This window comes from Scyliorhinus torazame, chromosome 7, assembly GCF_047496885.1.
Source record: "Scyliorhinus torazame isolate Kashiwa2021f chromosome 7, sScyTor2.1, whole genome shotgun sequence".
NCBI lineage: Eukaryota > Metazoa > Chordata > Chondrichthyes > Carcharhiniformes > Scyliorhinidae > Scyliorhinus > Scyliorhinus torazame.
Genome location: NC_092713.1, coordinates 277842159 through 277868483, shown reverse-complemented (window position 1 = coordinate 277868483; position 26325 = coordinate 277842159). Strand labels below are relative to the sequence as shown.

The window sequence follows — 26325 nt, the reverse complement described above, 5'->3', positions numbered from 1 at the left end:
CTGCGCCTCAACCGAGTCAAGTGTTCTTTCAGCCAAACCGAGCTGAAGTTCCTGGGGGACCACATTTCCCGGGAGGGGTCCGTCCGGATGCAGACAAGGTGAGTGCCATTACAGCCATGCCGCAGCCGGCAGACAAGAAAGCAGTGCTACGCTTCCTAGGCATGGTCAACTTCCTGGGGAAGTTCATTCCCAACCTTGCTTCCCACACGACAGCTCTGCGCCACCTCGTCAAGAAGTCCACGGAGTTCCAGTGGCTACACACACACCAGCAGGAATGGGAGGAGCTCAAACTTAAGCTCACCACAGCACCGGTATTGGCGTTTTTCGACACATCTCGTGCCACTAAAATCTCGACTGATGCCAGCCAGTCCGGCATTGGGGCGGTACTCCTACAGCAGGATGACACTGCGTCATGGGCCCCAGTCGCATATGCCTCGCGGGCCATGACCCCCACAGAACAGCGCTACGCGCAGATCGAAAAGGAGTGCCTATGCTTGCTAACCGGTTTAGACAAGTTCCCTGACTGTGTATGGTCTACCCCGGTTTACTGTTGAGACTGACCACCGCCCCCTGGTCAGCATCGTAAATAAGGACCTGAACGAGATGACCCCTCGCCTCCAGCCTACTTAAACTTAGGAGGTATGACCTCCAACTGGTCTACACCCAGGGTAAGGACCTTATCATTGCGGATGCCTTATCTAGAGCAGTGAGCACGCCGTCAGATTCAGAGGGGTTCGTCTGTCAGGTCGAGGCCCAGGTGGCTTTCACATCAGCAAATCTGCCAGCTGACGACTCCAGTCTGGCCCGTATTCGCCGCGACACTGCAGCTGACCCCCTTCTACAATGTGTGATGCACCACATGACGGGTGGGTGGCTCAAAGGGCAGTGCCCGCAGTTCTACAATGTCCGAGACGACTTGGCCGTCATTGATGGTGTCCTTCTGAAGCTGGACCGGATTGTGATACCGCACAGCATGCACAAGCTGGTCCTCGACCAACTACACGAAGGCCACCTGGGGGTCGAGAAGTGCAGTCAGAGGGCCCGAGAGGCGGTATACTGGCCGGGCATCAGTGATGACATTGCCAATATGGTGCTCAACTACCCCACCTGCCAAAGGTTTCAACCGGCGCAACCTCCTGAAACGCTTCTGCCCCATGAGCTGGTGACGTCCCCCTGGGCGAAGGTGGGTGTGGATCTCTTTCACGCGCTCGGCAGGGACTATGTCATCGTCGTTGACTACTTTTCAAACTATCCAGAGATCATACGTCTGCACAATTTGACATCGTCCGCTGTCATAAGTGCCTGCAAAGACACCTTCGCTCGCCACGGCATTCCAATGACTGTCATGTCGGACAATGGGCCCTGTTTCGCCAGCCAGGAATGGTCATCTTTTGCTGCCTCGTATGGTTTCACACACGGGACGTCCAGCCCTCTGCATCCCCAGTCCAATGGAAAGGCGGAAAAGGGCGTTCACATTGTCAAGCGGCTCCTCTGCAAGGCTGCTGCTGCCAGATCGGATTTCTGCCTAGCCCTGCTGGCCTATCGCTCAACCCCACTAGCCATTGGCCTCTCACCAGCCCAGCTGTTGATGGGTCACGCCCTCAGGACCACTGTGCCTTCCATTCAGGCACCCACAACCAACCATGCTCCGGTACTACACAGAATGCAACTGCAGCGCGGTCGCCAGAAGAGGGCATATGACACATGGGCAACTGATCTTCCCGCCCTGGAGACGAAGTCCGCATCCACCTACCAGAAGGTGGCTGGTCAGCACCTGCCGATGTTCTCCGACGCGTGGCTCCCCGCTCGTTTTGGATCCTCGCTGTCTTCAGGGGATGTCCCGGAGGACTGGAGAATAGCCAATGTTGTTCCTCTGTTTAAGAAGGGTGGCAGGGATAATCCCGGGAACTACAGGCCGGTGAGCCTTACTTCAGTGGTAGGGAAATTACTGGAGAGAATTCTTCGAGACAGGATCTACTCCCATTTGGAAGCAAATGGACGTATTAGTGAGAGGCAGCACGGTTTTGTGAAGGGGAGGTCGTGTCTCACTAACTTGATAGAGTTTTTCGAGGAGGTCACTAAGATGATTGATGCAGGTAGGGCAGTAGATGTTGTCTATATGGACTTCAGTAAGGCCTTTGACAAGGTCCCTCATGGTAGACTAGTACAAAAGGTGAAGTCACACGGGATCAGGGGTGAACTGGCAAGGTGGATACAGAACTGGCTAGGCCATAGAAGGCAGAGGGTAGCAATGGAGGGATGCTTTTCTAATTGGAGGGCTGTGACCAGTGGTGTTCCACAGGGATCAGTGCTGGGACCTTTGCTCTTTGTAGTATATATAAATGATTTGGAGGAAAATGTAACTGGTCTGATTAGTAAGTTTGCAGACGACACAAAGGTTGGTGGAATTGCGGATAGCGATGAGGACTGTCTGAGGATACAGCAGGATTTAGATTGTCTGGAGACTTGGGCGGAGAGATGGCAGATGGAGTTTAACCTGGACAAATGTGAGGTAATGCATTTTGGAAGGGCTAATGCAGGTAGGGAGTATACAGTGAATGGTAGAACCCTCAAGAGTATTGAAAGTCAAAGAGATCTAGGAGTACAGGTCCACAGATCACTGAAAGGGGCTACACAGGTGGAGAAGGTAGTCAAGAAGGCATACGGCATGCTTGCCTTCATTGGCCGGGGCATTGAGTATAAGAATTGGCAAGTCATGTTGCAGCTGTATAGAACCTTAGTTAGGCCACACTTGGAGTATAGTGTTCAATTCTGGTCGCCACACTACCAGAAGGATGTGGAGGCTTTAGAGAGGGTGCAGAAGAGATTTACCAGAATGTTGCCTGGTATGGAGGGCATAAGCTATGAGGAGCGATTGAATAAACTCGGTTTGTTCTCACTGGAACGAAGGAGGTTGAGGGGCGACCTGATAGAGGTATACAAAATTATGAGGGGCATAGACAGAGTGGATAGTCAGAGGCTTTTCCCCAGGGTAGAGGGGTCAATTACTAGGGGGCATAGGTTTAAGGTGAGAGGGGCAAAGTTTAGAGTAGATGTACGAGGCAAGTTTTTTACGCAGAGGGTAGTGGGTGCCTGGAACTCACTACCGGAGGAGGTAGTGGAGGCAGGGACGATAGGGACATTTAAGGGGCATCTTGACAAATATATGAATAGGATGGGAATAGAAGGATACGGACCCAGGAAGTGTAGAAGATTGTAGTTTAGTCGGGCAGTATGGTCGGCACGGGCTTGGAGGGCCGAAGGGCCTGTTCCTGTGCTGTACATTTCTTTGTTCTTTGTTTTGTTTGTTCCTGGTTCGCATGCCTGATGGATCCATTCGTAGGCGCAATTGCCGGGCTCTTCGCCTATTTCCATGCTCGCTACGGGACCTTACACCGACACCGCGCCCTCCTGTTGTTCCTGATATCAACTTTGTGGAGCTGCCTGCCACCATGCCCCTTCCGTCGTCGCCCGTGGCCAGGCCCGTTCCTCAGCCGGTGGTTCCAGACCTACCCTTGAGGCGGTCAACCCAAATTCGTCGCCCACCTACTAGACTGGACTTATGAGACTGCTTGTACATTGAACTCATACTACCATTGTGTTAATGTGTTTATGTTCTTATCGTTACAGGAATTTGTTTTATCGTTCAATATTTCCCCGTTCTTTGTTTATGATACAACCTTGTTGTTATGTCGCACCCGACATCGCCCCTTGTATATAGTTTAGCCCTATGTACATGCTGTAACTATTGCACACACACACATTTAGCTACACTCAGTACACATCTCTATTTATGACCACGTAGGCACATGATCTTGTAAAAAAGGGGGGTGTCATGATATTCAGGTAAACATCATAGCACATACATACATACATACTAATGGACAGATCAACGGACCAATCAACACACACAACACAACAGCCAATCATAGGCAAGAGCATACACAATACAAAACAGGGAACACGACACTTCCTGGGCCCTCGAGCAGGAGACGGCTCAGGGCACAGAGCTCATTGCCAGCCACTCAGACATCCACCATGTGCTGAGTACAACAGTTTACCATGTAAATAGATGTTTGAAATAAAACTGTGTTGTACCATTCGCAACCGTGTTGGTTCGTCTGTGTAACAGAGTACCCAACACTTCTGTTGTGGTCCCAGCACCGACCCCTGAGGCACATCACTAGTCACCAGCTGCCATCCTGTAAAAGACTCCTTTATCCCCACTCTCTGCTTTCTGCCAGTCAGCCAATCATCTATCCATGCCAGGATCTTGCCCTTAATGCCATGGGCTCTTAACGTATTTAACAGTCTCCTATGCGGCACCTTGTCAAAGTCTTCTGGAAATCTAAATAAATCACGTCCGCTGGCTCTCCTTTGTCTAACTTCCTTGTTACTTCCTCAAAGAACTCTAACAGATTTGACAGACATGACCTCCCCTTGATGAAGTCGTGCTGACTCAGTCCTATTTTATCATGCACTTCCAAGTACTCCGCAATCTCATCTTTAATAATGGACTCTAAAATCTTACCAATGATCGAAGTCAGGCTAACCGGCCTATAATTTCCCGTCTTCTGCCTCCCTCCCTTCTTAAACAGTGGTGTTACATTAGCCACTTTCCACTCTTCTGGGACCATTTCTGCCTCCAGTGATTCTTGAAAGATCACCACCAATGCCTCCACAATCTCCTCAGCTATCTCTTTTAGAATCCTGGGGTGTAGTCCATCCAGTCCAGGTGATTTTTCCACCTTCAGACCTTTCAGTTTCCCCAGAACCTTCTCCTTAGTAATGGTCACTGCACTCATCTCTGCCCTCTGGTTCTCCTGGAGCTCTGGCATCCCAATGGTGTCTTCCACTGTGAAGACTGATGCAAAGTAACTATTCAGTTCGTCTGCCATTTCTTTATTTCCCATTATTACTTCTCCAGCTACATTTTCCAGTGGTCCAATGTCTATTTTTGCTTCTCTCTTACCTTTTATATATTGAAAAAAAACTCTTCCTATCTTCCTTTATATTACTAGCAAGCTTGCACTTATACTTGATCTTTTCCCTCCCTTGTTTTTTTTGGTTGTCGCTTTTAAAGGCTTCCCAATCCTCTGGTTTCCCACTAATGCTCGCCGCTTTGTATGCTTTTTCTTTAGCTTTTATGCTGTTCTTGACTTCCCTAGTCAGCCATGGATGCCTTGCCCTGCCCTTCGCATGCTTCCTCCTCCTTGGGATGAATTTCTGTTGTGCCTCCCGAATACCCCCAAAAAACCCCTGCCATTGCTGTTCCAGTGTCTTCCCTGCTGGGCTTCTTTTCCAATCATTGAACCAAAATGATTCTTAGTTCATTTGTGGTGGGTTTTGCAGGGAATTTCCCGTCGGCTGTGCCTACGAGTTCCCTACCGCTATCAAACGATACTTAGGGCTACTCTGCACCCGAAATGCAGCTCACAACGGTGCAGCATGGCCAGGGGACTGCGCTCCCGTGATCTACCTGGCTCACAACGCCTCGCGAGATCTAACGTGATCTCACGAGACGTCATGATGTGAATTCTGCCCAACAGAAAATACTGGACAATCTCAGCATCTGTGGAGAGAAAAGGAAGCTAACGTTTCGAGTAACTCTTTGTCAAAGCTGAATAGGGCTGGGGCAGATTTTCTGTAAGGAAACCTGGAAGTTCAAGTTACCCTGGAATGTTGAATCTGTGTTACTCCAGTACTGGCCTCATGCGCATCCCCAATTAATTCTCTGTTCCATCGTTATTTTGCCTTCAACTGCCTTGGCCAAAAGCTCTGCAATTTCCTTTGTAAGATGCTTTGTCCGCTTTGTTACACTTGCTCCTCCTTTAATATTTTGTTTAAAAACAAGACCAAGGACACAATCCAATGGCCACGCTGCACCGGAAATGTAGCTTGGCGCAGCGTGGCCGATGAAAGCCGTGAGGCCCGGCTCCTGGGATCTACACGGCTCGCAAGATTCAACAAGATGTGGGCGAGATCACTTTTTGGCAAATCTGCATGTTAGAGCGAGGCAGTAAGCCTCACCCTAATGTGCAGATTCCCGAGGTACTTGAGGCTTTGGGATTCATCCCCTTTGCCTCAGAAACCTTGAACGAGTGCCGTTCAGCACTGGTACCCACCAGAGAGCACAGCAATGATGGGGGTCTTGAGGGGATCAGAGGCCCCCAGCTGCATGTGCTTTGGGCAGGGTGTTACCCTAGCACTGCTAGTGCCACCTGGGCACCCTGTCTCGGCCATCTGGGCAGCCTGGCAGTGCCAGCCTGTCACCTTGGCAATGCCACCTGGGTGCCAGCCTGGCATTCCAAGATGCCCAGGTGGCATTGCCAGCTTGCATTTTTGGTGTGCGTGTGATTGGGCCGGGAATGCCCAGCATGGGCCTTGGGGGAGGTGTGGAGGAGGTGTGCGGACCCTCCTATAGTGCGTTCGGGCTGGGGAGGGGAGGTTGGAGGTCATTTTGGGGGCCTTGGAGATTGGAATGCCATTTCAAAATGGCATCCTGATCCCTCGCTACAATGGGAAGTTCCAGTGAGCGGAGCTCCCCACTATAAAAAATTGGGTTATATACGGCCTCGACCGCAACTTGCCTTATACAGCCCCCTTAAACAACACGAGTCGCGTTAAGTTTCTCAGCACTGCAAGCGCCGGGAAACAAGTGGCTTAACACGCTCGCTAGGGGACTTTGTTCAATTTTGGGAGAATCGCGTCCAAGTCTCTAATCATCTATCGGGGGCGCGATTCTCCCAGGCCTGCGCCTGGCCGGAGAATCGCCGCACCACGCCAGGCCGCCCCAACGCCGCTGCGCGATTCTCCGAGGTGCGGAGAATCGGTGCCATTTGCGCCGGCGCATTTGGTGCGGCGCCGGTCGCGGGCCGCTGTACGAGGCCAGGCCACCGATTCTCCGGCCCGGATGGGCCGAGCGGCCGTGCGGAAAAAGCAGACTCCCGCCGGCGCCGTCCACACCTGGTCGCTACAGGCGGGAACTCTGCGTGAAGAGTCGGGGGGCGGCCTGTGGGGGGGGAGGTTGGATCCGTCCCCGGGTGGGGGTGCTTCCGATGGGGTCTGGCCCGCGATCGGGGCCCATCGATCAGCGGGCCAACCTCTTCCCCCCCCCCCCCGGGCCTACTTTGTTGCGCATCCGGCCCCATGTTGCGTCGGGGCCGGCGTGTTCCGTAAAGCCACCGCGCATGCGCGGGTTGGCGCGTCGCCACTGCGCATGCACGGGTTGGCACCGCCCAGTGCGCACCAGAAAGTGAGGCTGGAGCAACGTGAACCGTTCCAGCGCCGTGCTGGCCCCAACCTAGTGCTTGCGCCCGTTTCACGACAGCGTTCACGACGGCGCGGACACTCTGTCCCACGATCGGAGAATCGCGCCCCATATCTTATTTTGCGGCTTGGTGTCAAATTTTGTTTGATACTGCTTCTCTTAAGCATTTGGAACATTTTACTTCATTAAAAACACTACAGAAGTGCAGTTTGTTGTTCCTTAATCCTCTTCCTTCAAGTACCAAAGCCTAAGGGGATGTTGGCGACTGTGGATTTCCATTGGATTGGTCCATGGCAAAATGCAGGAGTGGTTTGCAGTTGCATTCTGCTCTAACTGCCTACCATCAGGCATATTGGAAGAATTTACAATCAACCTATTTGGCCATATTATGGATGCATCTTCTGTGGCCATCAGATCCTGAAGTGGGACTTGAATTAAGATTTTCTGGCCTACAGACAAGGATGCTACCACTGAGCCACAGTATAGTCTGTTCCTTCATGCTATTAAATTTAATTGCACATCTAAGAGATTATGCAACTCAGTTAGTGCGATTCCCATGCTGTTTCCTCATAGCCCTGCATGATTTTTCTTTTCTGATAGTTATTTGGTTCTCTTTTGAAAGCCATGATTGAATCTACCTCATCTACAGTCTCAGGTAATGCATTCCAAATTTGAACTACACTCTGCATGAAAAATACCTTTGGTTCTTTTGCCAATCACCTTAAATTGGTGTCTTCAGATTCTTGACCCTTCCATCGATGAGAACTGTTCTTCACCACCTATTCTGTCCTCATGATTTTGAACACTTCTACCAAATCTTCTCTCAACCTTCTGTAAGGAGATCAGTCCAATCTCGCTACGTAACCGAAGTTCCTTGTTCCTGGAACCATTCTCGTAAACCTTTTCTCAACCCTCCCCGATGCCTTCACGTCCTCCCGAAAGTGTAGTGCCCAGAATTATACACAATACTTCAGTTGAGGCTGAGCCAGTGTTTTATAAAGGTTTGTCATAACTGCCTTGTTTTTGTACTCTGTGCCCCTATAAAGCCCAGGATCCCATATGCCTTATTAAACACTTTCTCAATGTGCTCTGACAGCTTCAATAATTTGTGCACATGCAGCCCAGGTACTTCTGCTCCTTTCCCCCTTTACTTTAAGTTGCCTCCCTCTCAATGTATCACTCCACATTTCTCTGCATTTTCTGCATTCTACCACATAACCACCCATTTCACCAGTCCTCTTGAAGTTTATTATTATCTTCCTCACAGTTCACAATGCTTCCAAGTTTTGTGTCATTTGTAATTTTTGAAATTGTACCTTGCATATTCAAGTCTAGGCTGTTAATAAGTCAAGAAAAGCAATGGTCCTAGTTCTGAACCATAGAGTTCAGTCCTCCATTTCGATAAACTACTACTCTCTGTTTCCTGTCTTTCAACCAACTTCGTATCCATGTTGCCATTGTCTCTTTTATTCCATGGGCTTTAACTTTGCTGACAAGCCTGCTATGTGGCATTTTATATAATGCCTTTTGGAAATCCATGTATGTCACATCAAACGCATTACCCTCATCATCCCTCTGCATTAACTCTTCAAAAAGCTCAATCAAATTACTAAATATGATTTGTCTTTCACAAATCTGTGCTGGCTTTCCTTAATTTATCAACATTTGTCAAGTGACTGATAATTTTGTCTCGGATTATATTTTCTGAAAACTTTCCCACTACTAAGGTTAAACTGATTGGCCTGTAGTTGCTGGGCTTATTCCTATGCCCTTTTTTCAACAAAAGATAAAGTCATTAAACATGAAAACATATGTTGCATAAAATGGACTGATGCTGTTGCAGCAGTAAATTCTAGCCTTAGATGTTGGCTATGAAATGTTGGAGCTTCAGTCTAATGGTTTATCACCTTACCCAATAAGAATATTAACTGTTGAAATATCACTCAATCAATATTCCTGCTATAAACAATTAAAACAGACTGCATGCAGTGGCAAATTTGGTCATGTGCAACAATGAAATTTTAATGGGAACCGTGCATTCAGGTATTCACCATTTGTAGAAATACCAGATGAATAATGTGATTTATAATTTGGGAAGTTAAAAAAGCATCAAAGAGTTAGAAACATGTGGGGGGTTTTTGCTTGTCAGGAATCAAATGCTATGCACTTATTTATCGCAGACTTAATATTCAGTTCACTGCGGAATTTAACATATTTGTATAAAATTGCCTTCCAGGTTCTTACCCCAGGCTTTCCCTCAGTTTCAAGCTTAAAAGAAATATTGGTTACTTCATTCTGCAAACATACATGCCTTCCATCTTGATCACCATCCTCTCATGGGTGTCTTTCTGGATTAATTATGATGCATCTGCTGCACGCGTTGCTTTAGGTATGACATTTTAAGTATCTGCAGGTTAGCATACTTACTGTTATTTATTCCTTGGACAACCTACAATTTATTTTGTTCCTCTGTACAGCATGTTTCACTCAGGAAATAATTTTGAATAGCAATAATTAAGATCTCTAATTATGCAATAGATCAAAAGATCACACCAGTGGGAAAGGCCGGAAAATCCTGCCCTTAACCACTTGTGTTATTTTTGATCATTAAATGTTATTCAAGAACACTATTAAATGTTATTCAAGAACTAGGTCAGAAAATGCAACATTTCTGCTGCCTAAATGCTATCCAGTACTTCCATGCTTGATAGTGAGGTTTCAGGATACTCTGACAAGTTACCCAGTTTAGGGGGAGATTTTTGGCCAATCTCATCAGCGGAATCTTCCGATCCCGCCAACGGAAAACCACTGCTGCGGGTTTGCCAATGGGTGGGAGGTATATTCAATGGGAAATCCCATTGGCAGAAGTGGGACAAGATGATCCCATCACCGGCCAATGGTGGGCAGTCTCCCGCCTCCGAGAAACACACTATGGAGGGCATGGAAAATCCCCCCTTAATCTTTTCCAACATATCAGTGACTCTAGTTAGTCTTGTACTACTTGAGATAGACAAGAAAAATAATGGCTTGTCCAGGACTAATCCAGCTTTCTGATGCAAATCAGAAGCTTCCTAACGCCTAAACAGGCAGAACGAAAACTTTGGAGCCACTCCAATTAGAGAAGATAATCAATCGCCTCCCAGGTCAATTACCGTACTCCAGTTTGGCATCTCGAGAAGGACTCAGCTGGCATGAATTCCTATCATGACATCTTTGGGTATAACCTACTCAGTGCAAGAACAGAAGATCATGCAGAGTTCATTACTTTTGTAAATTGTTATTGGTTAATTTCTATTTAGGCACTAAAACATGGGGAGAGAGTTTCCACCCCCCTCCTTCCTTTTGGTGGCAGCGGGACAGCGACGGGATCTCCAGTCCCGCCGCCAGGAATGGAGTTTCCCCTTGTTCGCATCCTCCACCACCAGGGAACCCACAGCAGGGCGTTGACATCGTTGGGACCAGAAGATCCCACAGGAGGGACCGGCCGGAAAATCCCATTCATGATCTATCGCAGAACGACACAATTGTTACAACACAATTGTTAGCCCATCATATTAGACTACCTACTGATACAGTGATTAGTTTTTTGACTGACATAATAAAACTATTGGAAAAGTTAGAATGTGGGGTAAACTCTTTCTATACAGTTCTTGAAAACAACTATTGTTTATAGTTTTCTAAGATAGCTTAAATTATTTTATTCTTAGTTTTCTAGCATTATAAATGACGATATCTAATATAAAAATGTTAGTGAATAAATGTTGATGACCATACATTCAAGATAATTACATAATCCTTTACAGGCATTACTACGGTACTTACGATGACCACAATCAACACCCATCTGCGGGAGACCCTTCCAAAGATCCCCTATGTTAAAGCTATTGATATGTACTTGATGTGCTGCTTTGTGTTTGTATTTTTGGCCCTCCTGGAATACGCCCTGGTTAACTACATATTTTTTGGAAGAGGGCCACAGCGTCAAAAGAAGATTGCAGAGAAAGCAGCAAAAGCCAACAATGAGAAGATAAGAGCAGAAGCCAAGGTAGTTTTTTCAAAAGAGGGTTTTAGGTTGAAGCATTTTAGAGGGCTTTTGATTCATGCCATTAGCTGGAATGCTTACTGTTATCAGTAGGTGGCTCAGCAATATTTCCCAGCTGTTACAAGGGAGAAATGAGGAAATTTTTATAATAATGTTAATTCTGGTCTACCTGCCTGTAGTCATTCAGGATTGAACTTTTGCAGAAGAGTGTGAATAAAATAATTCCATGGCCAAGCATTCCTTTGCCATCTATAGTTGAAAACAAAATCCTTCGATGTCAGACCATTTCAATAGTGTTTGGTAGTGTCAAGGAGAGATGGTTAGGTTCTGTCTTGTTAGACAAGGTCATTGCCTGGCACCAGTGTAACACAAATGTTACTTGCCACTTATCAGCCCAAACCTGAAAGTTGTCCAGGTCTTACTATAATAACTGAGAAACTGTCAGTCATACCGAACACTGCAATCTTCAGCAAAGGTTTCCACCTATATTACAGGAAACATCATTGATGAAGCAGCAGGGGCAGCATGGTGGCGCAGTGGGTTAGCCCTTATGCCTCATGGCGCAGAGGTCTCAGGTTCGGTTCCGGCTCTGGGTCACTGTCTGTGTGGAGTTTGCACATTCTCCCCATGTTTGCGTGGGTTTCGCCTCCACAACCCAAAGATGTGCAGGGTAGGTAGATTGGCCACGCTAAATTACCCCTTAATTGGAAAAAATGAATTGGTTATTCTAAATTTTTTTTTTAAATTGATGAAGCAGCTGAAAATGGTTGATCCTAGGACACTACCCTGAGGAACTCCTACAGAAATTTCCTGCGGCTGAGATATTTGACCTCCAAAAACCACAACTATCTTCCTCTGTGCTAAATATGATCCCAATGCAGACTTTCCCCCCACCGTTTCCCACAGACTTCAATTTTGTGAGGGAGCTTCTTGATGCCAGACTCAATCAAATGCAGTTGTCAAAGGCAGTCACTTTCACCCTCCCTGTAGAGTTCAACTCTCTTATTCACATTAGGACCAAATTTGCATCAGTGACCAGGTTATTGCTCAATAAGTGCCACTTGATAGCACTATCAACGGCAACCTCCCTCACTTTGCTGATGATAAAGAGTAGACTGATGGGACAGTGTCATGTGAGAGTACCTTTAAGAAATGGGTGTTTATAAATGGGTGTGTACATAAATATCTGTAGTGAGAGTACCTTTAAGAAATGGGTGTTTATTACTGCAGTGATGTCAGAGAGTGGGTGGAGCTGGGCTGTCTGTCGGCTTTTTACTTTCGTTTTAGGCTGTTTGCTGCAGGGTGTGTTTTAGTTTCGTTTTCAGAGCTGGATAGCTGCAGTCACAGCCAGAAAATGTATGAATCTCTCTCTGTAATCTAAAGAGTGTAAATCGATCCTGGTGATTTAAAACTAATAACAGTAGTGACTTTAACCTGATGTGCTTCTGGTAAACAGTGTTTTAAGTCTTCTGGATGTTAAAAGGAAATCTTAAAGGATTATTTAGTGTTGTATTCTTTGGGGGTTGTATTTGAATTAGTGGTTGCTAAGATGTTCACTGTATGTTTCAAAAAGGTTAACTTGAGTTCATAGAATATACATTGTTTTGCTTTAAAAAAATACTTTTCCATTTCTGCTGTACCACACCTGTAGAGTGGGCCATGTGCTCCCCATACCACAATCTATTAAAAGTTGTGGGTCATGTGAACTCCATGATACACTTTGTGGTTCTCTAAAGCCTGGCCCATAATAGCAGTAATTGGTCAGATTGGATTTGTCCTCATTTCTGTAGGCAGTACACACTTGGGCAAGTTTTCGCATTGTCAGGTAGTTGCCAGCGTTGTAGTTCTATTGGAATAGCTTGTCTATGAGCGCAGTTAGTTCTGGAGTGTAGGTCTTTTCTATTACAGCTAGCATGTTGTCAGGGCACATAGCCTTTTCCCTCATCAATGACTTCAGCCTTTTCTTAAGCATGTGAGTAAATCAAATTGGCTGAAGATTGGCTGGCTGATGCTGGGAACCTCCTGAGGAGGCCAAGATGCATCATCTGCTCGGCACTTCTGACTGAAGATGGTTTCAAATATTTCAGCTTTGTCTTTTGATCTGGTAGGCTGGGCTCCCGCTTCATTGAGGATATGGGTGTTTGTGAAGTCCCCTTCTGGTTAGGGGTGTTTGTGAAGCCACCCCCTCTGGTTAGTTATTTAATTGCCAACCACTGTTCATAGCTGAATCTGACAGGTCTGCAGAGCTTTAGTTTGATTCACTTTGTCCTGTCTTTGAATGCTGCTTCCGCTGTTTAACATGCATGTAATCCAGCATTGGCCCCTTGGGTTGATGATGGTGGGGCGTGGAATATGCTAGGCCATTTGGTGCAGGTTCTGGTTACATATTCTGCTGCTACTAATGGCCTCCAGCTAAATAAACACAAAGAAAACACTGACTGGTCTGACTAAAATTTGCCCATCTCTGCTAGTTTATCGTTTTCTCTCTTTTGTTCTGCATCTGCTTTTCTCTCTGAGTTTGTCTATATTCTCACTCTCTGTTAATTGCAGAGTGCACCTTGCCAACTCAGTTACATGACAAGTAAAAAGATTTGTTGGAGAGTTTTAATGGGCAAGAGGAGGTGGGTTTTAGTGCCTGCAGGAAGTTAAAACTCCTAAATATGACATTGGGTCATGATTCCAAAATCATCCCATCCACGTATTTTCCCAGGCAGATTTGCAGGCAAGTAGGGAACTCCCTTGGAGTTGTTCTGTTCAATAGTACCATGCAGATAGATCATTAATTGCTGTTTTAACCAACCATTCAGGCTTTAGTAGCTAGAGCAACTATTTTCTGAGCTGTCAACACCTCAGAGTCAACTGGGTTAGTTTACAGCTTGGAATGGTTCTTTGGTGAAATTGACAGGCTGCAGAGGCTTTGAGCACTGAAACTGAAGAGCTCCTGCCATGCCTCGGTGGGAGGCTGGTGCTTTCAGCACTTCTTACAGAATGCTTTCATTGCTTAATAGGTGATTCCCAACTTCTTGGCAGTCAGTTCAGCTGTCTGGCAGGACATTAAAATATGATACAACTGGTTCAGATCCCAGAATACCCTTAAGTCACATCATGTGAGATTTCTTAACATATCATGCGAGTGTTCATAAAATATTAATGTTTGGAGCCTAATTAAAGTGTAGTGATAAATCTTCATCTGATTCAAAAACATTGCAGAATTTCAAGATTTATTTTGAAAAATTATAATAATGCTGTTTCCTTATCTCAGAGTTGTCATTTTTGTTTCATTTTTAGATGGATCCACATGAAAATATCCTCCTGAGCACACTTGAGATAAAGAATGAAATGAGTGCTGCTGAGATCACAATGGGTATCGCTGATCCCAGAAGCAGCATGATGCCATATGACACCTCCGGCATTCAGTACAGAAAGGCAGGATTGTCCAGGCACAACTTCGGAAGGAACGTCTTGGAAAGACACGTTGCCCAAAAGAAGAGTAGGTTACGGAGACGTGCTTCCCAGCTGAAAATTAACATCCCTGATTTGACTGATGTGAATTCCATTGATAAATGGTCACGGGTGATATTTCCCCTTGTTTTTGGATTCTTCAATGTGATCTACTGGCTGTATTATGTGAATTAAGCTGAAGAATGTGCACAGACAGTATCTTTCCACACATTATTTGTTTTGCAACAAGGTGGAACCATCGTTTTGAAACTGAGATTGTTCAGGACAAATTTTGCATGCACCTTAACTCCTTAATGGCTGGCTCTATTTGTACTCTTCATTGTGTAATTTATGTTAATTGAAATTATTTTTTCTGTGTTTGAAGTTCCATTTCTCACGCTTAAATTCTGGATGTCACTTTTTATCTTGCTTTAAATTTATGCAGCGGACCAGTCTACACTGATATCATTTGAAACCTATATTAGTTTAAAAGACTTGAAATAGAATGGATCACTTGATGACATTATTTAGTTGTAATGTTTAAGTTAAGAACAAAAATCCCTTCTCTGGGTTTTCAGTTGATGATTCAGTAGGAATTTTAATATTTTATGATCATTTTAAGCATCTTCAAGACACAGTTCAAGTTTGTCAAAACAGTCTTCATTCTAAAGGCTGGGAAGCAACAAGACATTCAGAGTGATTAAGAGCTGTTATTAACATAAACAGAAGAATCTAACCATTCCAACTGAAGTCATCATCACCCAACATTTAAGACCTAAAGTTGCAATTTTCTTGCTACAGATCTTGTAAAATTACATCAAATCCAAGCCCCATGGCTCCCTGGTATTTGCATATACATTACAGACTTTCAAGTGACAGTAACAATCATGTTAAAGATCACGCATCTTGCATTTGGAAATTATGACATTAACACATTTAAAAGAACATGGAATTATTTTTCTCCATTGACCATGAATAGTGTGAAGAGCTGATCCCACTCATCCCCCATGTGCACTAAACAAATAATAGTAAATTTCAAAGCTCCAAAAATTCTGTCTGACTGATAAATTTTAAATGTTGCAATCTTTTACTAGCTGATTGAATATTTGCTGGACCTAAACATAGGTATCCTCATTGTTCATAGTCATAGAATTTACAGTGCAGAAGGAGGCCATTCGGCCCATCGAGTCTGCACCGGCTCTTGGAAAGAGCACCCTACCCAAGGTCAATTGTGATAGTGTTATGACATCCTGGGCTAGTGCGCAGTCAATTCTGGTCCCAGTTGACCTGCAGTCACAACCCATAATTCTTAGGAAAATACCTGAAGGCTTTGGCCCTTGACTGGCCAATAATTACAGTCACTAGGTTTGTAAGCTTAAACACAATTATTGTTTATTTATAAAAAGAACTATAATGAAACATGCAGCAAATACCACTGATTAACTATTACCTAATTCCCCACTTTAACTTGCCCTCATCCCCTACGTGCACACACACAATACAGACAAACGCAGAAGGAAAGAAAGGGGGTGTAAAAAAGAAATAAAAGAGAAAAAGAGTCTTAGTTTCAGATGGGTATTTCCAGCATCTTTCTCCTGTATAAACTTTGCTTTCAGTTTGAGGTGTTTACTGTAGATTCATCCAGGCCTCTGTAGTTTGAGCAATGCAGCACTCACAGCCTTGCTGGAGAGGGAGAGAGAGTCCTGTTTTTTTATTACAGCCTGTAATGGTTTTCCTGTACATTGATTCATCCAGGTTCTTTACAGCTTCAGGAATACAGCACTCACAGCCTTTCTGGAGATGGAGAAAAAGAAGGTCCTTGTCTTTTTGTGTCCATGAGTCAAACTGAAACCTCCAGGTCTCTGAGAACCATTCCACTGGGATAAGATCCAATGACCACGTGGTACGGGGCAGACTTCAGCCTTTTGGGACAATTCATTGGCCCCCAGTCAAACAATCAAACCGAGTCCCAGCCCATCTCGCTCTCTGCTGCTGATAAGTCTGAACTCCTATTCAAACAAGCAGACACTAGCAGAGTGTTCATCCTGTAACTTCTGAATTCCTCATTCTCTCTACTGCTCGACTTAAAGATACACGTCTGTTAACCACCCATGGATCAAAAATGATAACGGCAAAATTAAAGGAAGGGGGAATAAACAGGAAGGACCGTCACAATAGCCTTTAGCTGTTCCAGTCTTTGCTCAATAAAAAAACAAGTGTTTACGCCCTTCATAATTAGGAGCCGGAAAAGAGAAAAATACTGTTTCACACATTTACTCATGCGACTTGGTAAAATGTTTTGATCTGTAAGCATCTATCTTGATGATCAATGAAAGAAATATTAAGGACTCTTTATGGTCCAGAAATAGGGAGATAGAGGAGAGATGCACTTTGATGGCCCCCCAATGTAATTCCGCTGTCAGGGAGGACACCTATGGAAGGACTGGATGTAGATCAGCTTCTTGCCAAATAGAGGTAGGCAGCCAATTTAAATAAAGTTCCTATTATGGGCACTTTTCCCAGGCCTCTCCCCACGGGGAAGCCAGCAGCTTCATAGAGGTGACTTCCCTCCCTCTGTCCAGAAGGCCATTGGAATTGGAGGCTTCATGGCCCAAACGGGACCATGGGCTGGGGAGCCTGCACCAATGAGCCACCTGGAGGAACCTCCGATTTGGCTCTTCGATTTTAAATGTTTTACTTACCTCTACGAGGGAGCCTCGATCTCGAAGTGCTCTGTCGATCCCCGATCTGCCTCAGCAGCGCTCACCTCTTTCAGTGGGGCTGCCAAAGACTCAGGGTTGCCAGGGATCTGATTGGACCAACAGCATCTACATCTTACTCATCATCCTTAATTCAACGGCGAGCCCATAGGAGGCCAATTAGTAGGCAGCTTCCAGTGATGAGCTGGTCCCACTGCTGCGGTATGGCTCAAGAACTCCATTTGCTCCCAAAGTCAGCGTCACAAAGCCAGTAGTAAAATCCTGTCCAGTGCCTTTCAGAATCATTTGAATAAATGGGAACCGGCAGTTATGGTGTACTTGGATTTCCAAAAGGCATTTGATAAGGTACCACATTGAAGGTTACTCCACAAGATAAGAGCACATAGTGTAGCAGGTAACATATTAGCATGGATAAAGGATTGGTTGGCTAACAAGAATCAGATAAATGGATATTTTCTGGATTGGCAAGCTGTATCTAGTGGAGTGCCACAGGAATCGGTGCTGGGTCCTCAACTATTGACAATCTATATCAACTGCTTGGATGAAGGGAGTGAATGTATAGTAGCTAAATTTGCCTATGAAACCAAGATAGGTAGGAAAGTCAGTTGTCAAGAGGAGGTAGAGCGTCTGCAAAGCAATATAGACAAGTTTAGTGAATGGACAAAAAAATGGCAGATGGAGTATAATATGAGTAAATATGAACTTGGTTCACTTTGGTAGGAAGAACAAAAAAACAATTGCAGAACTCAATGGTAAAGAGGGATCTAGGTGCACTGGTAGATGAATCACAGAACTTTAGTATGCAGGTACAGCAAGTGATTAGGAAGGCAAATCAAATGTTGGTGTTTATTGCAAGAAGAATGTCAATATAAAAATAGAGAAGTTTTACGCCAGGTGTGCAGAGGAAAGCTCTATTCCACACATTTATTCATGCAACTTGGTGAAAACATTTAGATCTGTAGATCCATCTATCACCACCATTTCTCTTTCCTCCTAAGTAGTTCTATGTAACATGGCAAGCACAATTGCAAAATAAATTATGACAACGGGAAAATATCTTTAGGGCAAAGGAGAACATTAAATGATTCAAATTGTTTGCGGTTAATACATCCTTCAAGAATGTTATTATGGAACAAGTGTTAAGGGAATAGTTTCATTTCAGTTTCATATGTCTTAAATATAGATTTTTTTTAAAGAATGTGTTGATTTTAGATTTGTGATGGAAAGCTCTAGTTATAGACCATATCATACCTTAGACAGTAAATACAGTAAGTCCTGTGTGGACATTGTTATTATCTAAGAGCAGTATCAAAAATTTAAATGAGTAGGATAAATGGTGCTCAAGTGAACATTACCCAGTGATCTTACAGTTTTTATAATTATAAATATTTTGTCCAATCAAAAGGATTTATGCCATGCAATTAAGTCTGGATATAGATGTAATCTATATAAATAGAGATATCTCAGCTACTGAGAATGAAAATTTGTGTTGCAGGAGGGAGCCTATCTTTTCTCCCTCATGACCGAATTTGGAATCCAGCTGAGACTGATGATAAAGGTAACAATTTCTGAATAAGGACATAAAATAATGCAGATAACTCACTCTGGGCTTGATTTTCAATCACCTGTTAAGATGAGGTCACGATTGGACATGCTTTGAAAATAGTGTTCCCGAAGCACATGTCAACAACCCCATGCCTGCAGAACACACTGAGGCGTGAATGGGAGGTGAATCAATAACCTGCTTATTAAGCTCCTTTAGGATCTTGTTAACAGGCTGGGAGGGCCAGAAGTCAATTTCAAAGCGTAGATTGGGAACACCAAGCAGTCCTGTGCATGTTAGTGCACAGCTGTCGGGTGCAAAATAGGGAGCCATTAAGTAATGCTTCTGCAAAACAAAATCATTTAGAACATATGGGTTATTTTCACAAAGCAAGTCTAATACCTTTTCACTGGCCGCCTGATTTCCTGCCACTTTCATTCTGCAGAGTTATGGCTGCCATCTGCCTTTGAGGATTGTACTCCGGAGTCAGTTCCTGACTCCTGACAGTGCTTGGTGCCACTTTCTGGGTATTGTGTTCGCCTCCGACCCTGCATTGAAAGATTACATTGCATCTGCAACACAGATACAGCACAGGATCAGAACCCAGAAATGATCTGGGCATTGGGTTCCAAATCCCAGGTTGAAAATCAAGCTCCTTATCTCTTGGCAAATGGGTTGGTCCTAATAAACAGTGGTGGAGTGAATCTCTTTCGCTGATAACATAGTTTGGTCACTATGCAGAAAGAGGCCATTCAAGACTTTGAGCTTCTGCCAGCTCTGCAAGAGCACATCTGTCCACACTCCCTTGCTTTTTCCCTTAGCTTAGTTTTTTTTTAAGTGCTTGATTTAGCGGTTTAATAATCTTCCAGTAATATAAGTCTAATACATGCCAATAGAGCTGACAAAGTAAAAGCAATGCACCATATAATGATGAGCCTTGGCCACATGAAGTTTTAGAAAAATGTTTGGGAAACATAAGTTAGTTCCTAACTTGTATACATCTATAAAACTGACAAAGTTTTAAAAAAGTACGAAATAATGATGAACCTTGGCCACATTAAGTTTTCATTCTCATCAATGTTTCCTGTATCCACATGGAGCCAGCTATTCAGGTGTTATGTGTCTTGATGAAGCTTCTAAACACATTAATGCAATTTCTCTGATTGTAATGAGTTTCACACAGTCTGTAAATATATATAGTTGCACAGGTAGTGGTATGCATTTTTAGTGCAGATTCATGCAATATTTTGATTTGGTCTCAATACTTTATAACTGTTTACATAAGGAATGCTTTGTATTTTTCTTAGGAATTATCAGGATTAAAATGGATTGGGTGTAGATAGCTACTAACAGATTTTCAAGTGTATAAGGAGAGCCATAAACAAATTTAAGATGAAACATTTTGGTACTTTGAGACAGCCATGGACTTGAATATGACAGTATTTTTCTTGAATTTAGGAGGTTTGCACACAACACAATTTTGATTTTTACATTCAGCAGAATGAAAATAAATTAAACCCAGCAGCTAAAATTGCACGTTAAGTATTGATGAGGCAAAAATGTGTACTATGGTAGTACCAGTGTGGAAAACTACATTTCATGCTCATAATAGGGCAGCACGGTGGCGCAGTGGTTAGCATTGTTGCCTCACGGCGCCGAGGTCCCAGGTTCGATCCTGGCTCTGGGTCACTGTCCGTGTGGAGTTTGCACATTCTCCCCATGTTTGCGTGGGTTTTGCCCCCACAACCCAAAGATGTGCCGGGTAGGTGGATTGGCCACGTTAAATTGCCCCTTAATTAGAAAAAATGGTACTCTAATTTTTTTTTTTAAACTTCATGCTCATAAGTTGCATATGCTTTGAATGCAACACAAATTGTAGTGATTGCAAATGCGAGTTCATAAAAAATATGAAAGCACACTCTCTATTCAAAGTGGAATACATCACAATCTAATTAATTAAGTTTAAAATTCTTCATAATAAATACCAAGATGTTCCATTTTTATGAGTTCTTTTCTGAACTAAAGCTAAAAGAATTTACTGCTGAAATACTGAATTTAGAGTCTAAAATTTTTAGTTGATAGATCTACCTGTTTTGCATTTCTGAAAGTGTCACACTGAATGCAGTCAAACTTCTTTAAACTGTGACATTTACCTCCTACATTATTCACAATTTAACAGGTAGATTTGTTCTTTGTGTCAGAAACTGCCTAAAGCAGACATGACTCCAGTTTGTACATCGCTAATTTGTCATATTCATAGGTGGGTCAAATGTACTAAATAACTGATTAAGGCGATGATATCATGGACAAATCTGCAATCATAATGGTTTAAAGGTTTTTTTTTAAAAGGAAAGTTCCTTTATATACTATTTTGAGAGAGGGCTTGATTATTTTTTTTTTAAAGTATGAGATGAGAATAGTAGCAAAAGGGGCATTTCAGCTTCCTGTCCAGTAGGCAGTACTGTTAGAATTAGGGATCATAAATATTAGAAACAGTAATTAGTTTGACAATGCTTCATCAGCACCATAACATGATGAAAACGTGCACCAACATTTTAACCGATCACTGAAATAATCCCTGAACAATTATGGAACATTTTTATAGAGACTATTGTATTGGGTAGTCATTGGGGAGGGGGGGAAATATGTGTGTTTTAGACCCAGGGCCTAATTTAAGGTAGCTGAAATTTGTATGAAGTATAGAACTGATAAATGTACTTCAGCTGCACCATTTTACAGGGACTGAATACAATAAACCCACTCCATTGTTATCCCTAAACAAGCCAATGGTTTTGATGACTCAAGATATGCTTTGATATTAAGACGACAACAACAATTTGCATTTATTTGCAAACTTAACGTAACAAAGAGCCCAGGGTGCATTATCAACAATGATTGACACCGAACGACATAAAGAGATGTTAAGCTGGGTAATTAAAAGATTGGTTAAAGAGTATATTTTAAGGAGCATCATTAAAGGAGAGATATGTGGTATAAAAGTGGAGAGATTTAGCGAGGAAATTCAAAGGTTTAGGGCCGTGACAACTGAAGACATGGCGACCAATAGTGAAGCAACTAAAATCGAAGATGATCACGATACCTGAATTGCAGGAGCACAGAGTTCTTGACAGGTGAAAGGCTGCTTTGTTAGAGACAGGAAAGGATGAGGTCATGGAGATATTTTAAAACAAGGATGAAAATTTTCACATTGAGGTAGTGTTTAACCAGGAGCAACTAGAGGTCAGTGAGCACAGAGGAGATGGGTGAACTTGGTGTAAGTTAGGACTTGGTCAAAGGCAACAGAGTTTTGCATGACCTCAAGTTTGTGGATGATAGAACTAGTTAGGCCAGCTAAGAGTTCATTGTCAACTCTAGAGGTAACAAAGGCATAGATGAGGATTTTAGCAGCAGATGAGCTCAAGCAAGAGCAAGTCAGATGATGTTAACTTAACAATGGTGTGAATAAGTGGCTGGAATCTCATCTCATAAGCAAATATGACACCAAGGTTGCAAATAGTTTGGTTCCACCTCAGGCAAGTTGGTGGTAAGTTTGAATATTGCTCTGATCAATTTATGTAGTAACATATACTGATCTGCAAAGGAATGTATTTATCCTTTTTAATGCATCTGTAATGTGGCTAAGCAGAGTAATCATTGCAGTTGTTTTCCTTATACCCCATTTTGATTCGGTATCAATGAACAAAATACAAACTAAATCTTGGAGGCCGTTTTAACCTTCACCACCTGGGTGGTAATCTGATGGAGGGGGATCAGCATTGCCTCCATTATAGAACCTGCCTGCTTTCTATCTCAAAGGTTGTACAATGGGCAACCAGATTAACACCCAGGTCATGAAGGTCAAAATGACCTTCAGATAATTCTATGAATTGGGTTTTCCAGGAATTGAAAATTCATTTCTATACACTTGAAAATGTCTGCAGGAATTAAAATTATTCAACATTCCTTTCAAATGTTCCCTGGAAAAGCTATTTGTCCTGCCACTTCATCCACCAACACCACCACACATTCCTCATCTGATTAGTATTATAGAATTTACAGTGCAGAAGGAGGCCATTCGGCCCATCGATTCTGCACCGGCTCTTGGAAAGAGCACCCTACCCAAGGGCAATACCTGCCCCCTATCCCCATAACCCAGTAACCCCACCCAACACCAAGGGCAATTTTGGATACTAAGGGCAATTTATCATGGCCAATCCACCTAACCTGCACATCTTTGGACTGTGGGAGGAAACCGGAGCACCCGGAGGAAACCCACGCATACACGGGGAGGATGTGCAGACTCCGCACAGACAGTGACCCAAGCCGGAATCGAACCTGGGACCCTGGAGCTGTGAAGCAATTGTGCTATCCACAGTGCTACAGTGTTGCCACGGTATTTTGAGATGTCTAAACACATTTCTTTCTTTTCATTCCTGCCCTACTGGAATAAAGCAGCACATTGTGAATTGTGTTTTTCTTAATACAACAGCTTCAACAATTGTCACACCTTGGGCCCATTCACATACAATCAGTTGAGATCACCTGATGTCTAATGGCTGACTTATGGGCCAATTTGCTATTAGTTCTAATGAGACAATTAAGGCTGGTTGCTCACCAATCTTCAAAAATAATGATTGATTGACATCACATTCCATTGAAGTATTTAATCAGAAAGCAAAACCAGTTCTGATTTTGCAATATACAGTTAAATCTGTTGTCAGGTTAAAAAATTGAATTAAATTCTCTTCCCCTCCTGTACCAGCATTGGGAAGTCAAATTAGCTGACAAAATCCCCACTTTCTGGTGTCAAAATAATTCAAATTAAGTCAGTTAATTTAACTATTTGAGAAAAATAATAAAGTCAAAGTGATAAACAAAGCAACAAATGTAAACATTAGTTTAACATGGATTTAGGCATCAAAGCAACTACTGGCATAAGCATCTATGCATAAATAGCTACAAGATCATGTATGTTGCCATTTTCTGCCCCAATTTCAGTGGTTTGCCATCTTCATCGTCATGTAGAGTATTGTTATCTGTATTGCAAGTTGATTACTTGCTTTTAGTTCAATTAATATAAGATTGAAGATATTCCTTTCTACACTAAATATCCTAATTTGCATTAAATCTGATTTTGAATCTATATATCTGCAGTGACAGGAAACAGATATATAATCAACATGATCAGATTAATTACAATTTTAAAAAGCGAGTACATAAATAGTTAAATTATTTGAATATATTCAGCTCTTAGTAGACAGAACATTTAACATATTACTTTACCTAAAAGTATAACAGAAATTAGTTCTAAAATCTTAAGTTCCAGTAGCTATATTATATATCTTATATCTCTTCGGTTAAAAATTCATAATCTTTTTTTAGATGTGTATCTTTTGGATCAGATACATTAAATCTTTGAAACAATGCAAACATAGCTCAAAGCTGACCAAACTGTAAAAAAAAATTGCAAATTAGAGGCCAGGAATGAATTTGAAGAGGAATGTTAATATAACATAAAGCCCTTTAACTGTAAAGTGCTTACTGTCCACCAAGTGTTCCATGGTGTTGATTGTGAACAGCCTTTTTCTGCTGAAGAATGATCAACAGTTGAAGAGCTCCTTTGTGAGCATTGCATGTTAGATTGCAATGAAATATATTAATTCCTCCACCAGGAGTTAATGGCCATCCATAAGAATCACATGTAGCTGGTATCAAGTCCCACTAAACTAACTCGATAGTTTGATCATGTTCTCTGCTGGAAGCAAAATGTGGCAAGGAGCATCTTAAGAAGGCTTCATGACCAGTTTGCAAAAGAGACCAACAATACAATATAATAATCTTTATTAGTGTCACAAGTAGGCTTACATTAACACTGCAATGAAGTTACTGTGAAAATCCCCTAGTTGCCACACCACGTCCCCTTTTCAGGTACACTGAGGGAGAATTCAGACTGTCCAATTCACCTAACAAGCACGTCTTTCGGGACTTGTGGGAGGAAACTGGAGAGCTCGGAGGAAATCCACGCAGACATGGGGAGAACGTGCAGACTCCGCACAGACAATGACCCAGGCCGGGAATCGAACCGAGTCCTTGGCGCTGTGAAGCAACAGTGCTAACCACTGTGCTACCGTAATAGTATTTCTCTAAACTAATGTCTAACATATACAGCTTTTTAAATGTAATGTCAAACTGCAGACCTCTACAGAAAAAACTTCAACTCATGGCAGTACTTTACAGCAAAATGTTATTCACAAATGATATTCTTGAACACTTGAGGTAAAGATATAAGGGTTCTACATTTATAGGACTTTGGGTTTCATAAACATTCCCCTTTAACACAGCCTTCATGTGTAGAAACACCCTTTATCATATTTCAAGCCATGTTACCAATTGTATATAGTATTCATCTTGTTGATGCCCATCATCTGGGATGAACTCTTGTAAATATAAACAGATTTCTTAAAGACATTTTTAACTTCTGATTTGTATTTTAATGTAATGCGAATGCTCAAACAGCTTCATGGTACAAGCTAAAGTGTTTAAACAATAATGTAAATATCAATGGAAATATCCAATGCACACACTTGATAGAGAAACTAACTGTTTTGTGTTTTGCTTTATTCAGTTCTAATAACGAGTAGGATAGGTATTATTAAGCTATTTTGGATGGGGGGATTTACTTTCTTTCTTGTCGTAATTTTCATCAGCCTTATAAGTTAAAAAAGTAGCCATTTTTCTGTCTTCACAATATGCACATTTTCCAAATGCTGAAAAATGCGAAAGGTGAGTGGACACCAACCCATCAATGTTTCATGTCCACTATATTGAAGATTGTTAATGTTGGAATAGCAGAACTAATAGGAAGATATTAATATATTGATTATAAATGAGTTGGGCCATAAGGAATATTTTCTTGACTAAAATTTTCTGCAGCAAATTTCTGCATGTAAATATAAATTACTGTTGGCTAGTGTGTAATTCTTGAAACCAGAATCAATGCAGTATAAATAAAGAACATTTTAAAAGTACAAAATATGCATTCTATGCTTCTTTCACTACGAGCATTATTTATTCAATTACATAGTTAGGGTTTGTTCTCAAAGGTTAACTCTAGGCCTCAACACGCTGATGGAAAGAATATTACTAATGTTTTAATTGGAGAAAAAGGGAATGAACAGGAGCATGATCCAGTATTTTCTAAATGCTGCAATCCATGAATTATGCACCTACTCATATAATTTACCCATACAAGGATCTTAGAACAAAAGGATACAATTACAGAAACATCATGTGAGAAGAGAAATTACAA

The 26325-nt window shown here is 42.7% G+C and overlaps 1 protein-coding gene across 1 annotated transcript in view; it reads left to right on the top strand.

Annotated features, from left to right (window-relative positions):
• The window catches only part of gabrb2a (gamma-aminobutyric acid type A receptor subunit beta2a), a 521644-nt gene extending 495595 nt beyond the window's left edge, over positions 1-26049 (top strand). The window contains exons 7-9 of the mRNA XM_072512521.1: positions 9507-9659; positions 11074-11315; positions 14601-26049. Of these exons, the coding sequence (XP_072368622.1) occupies positions 9507-9659; positions 11074-11315; positions 14601-14948 (743 nt within the window). The 3' untranslated portion in view covers positions 14949-26049. The remainder of the gene's footprint in view (positions 1-9506; positions 9660-11073; positions 11316-14600) is intronic.
• Positions 26050-26325: the final 276 nt, after the last annotated feature.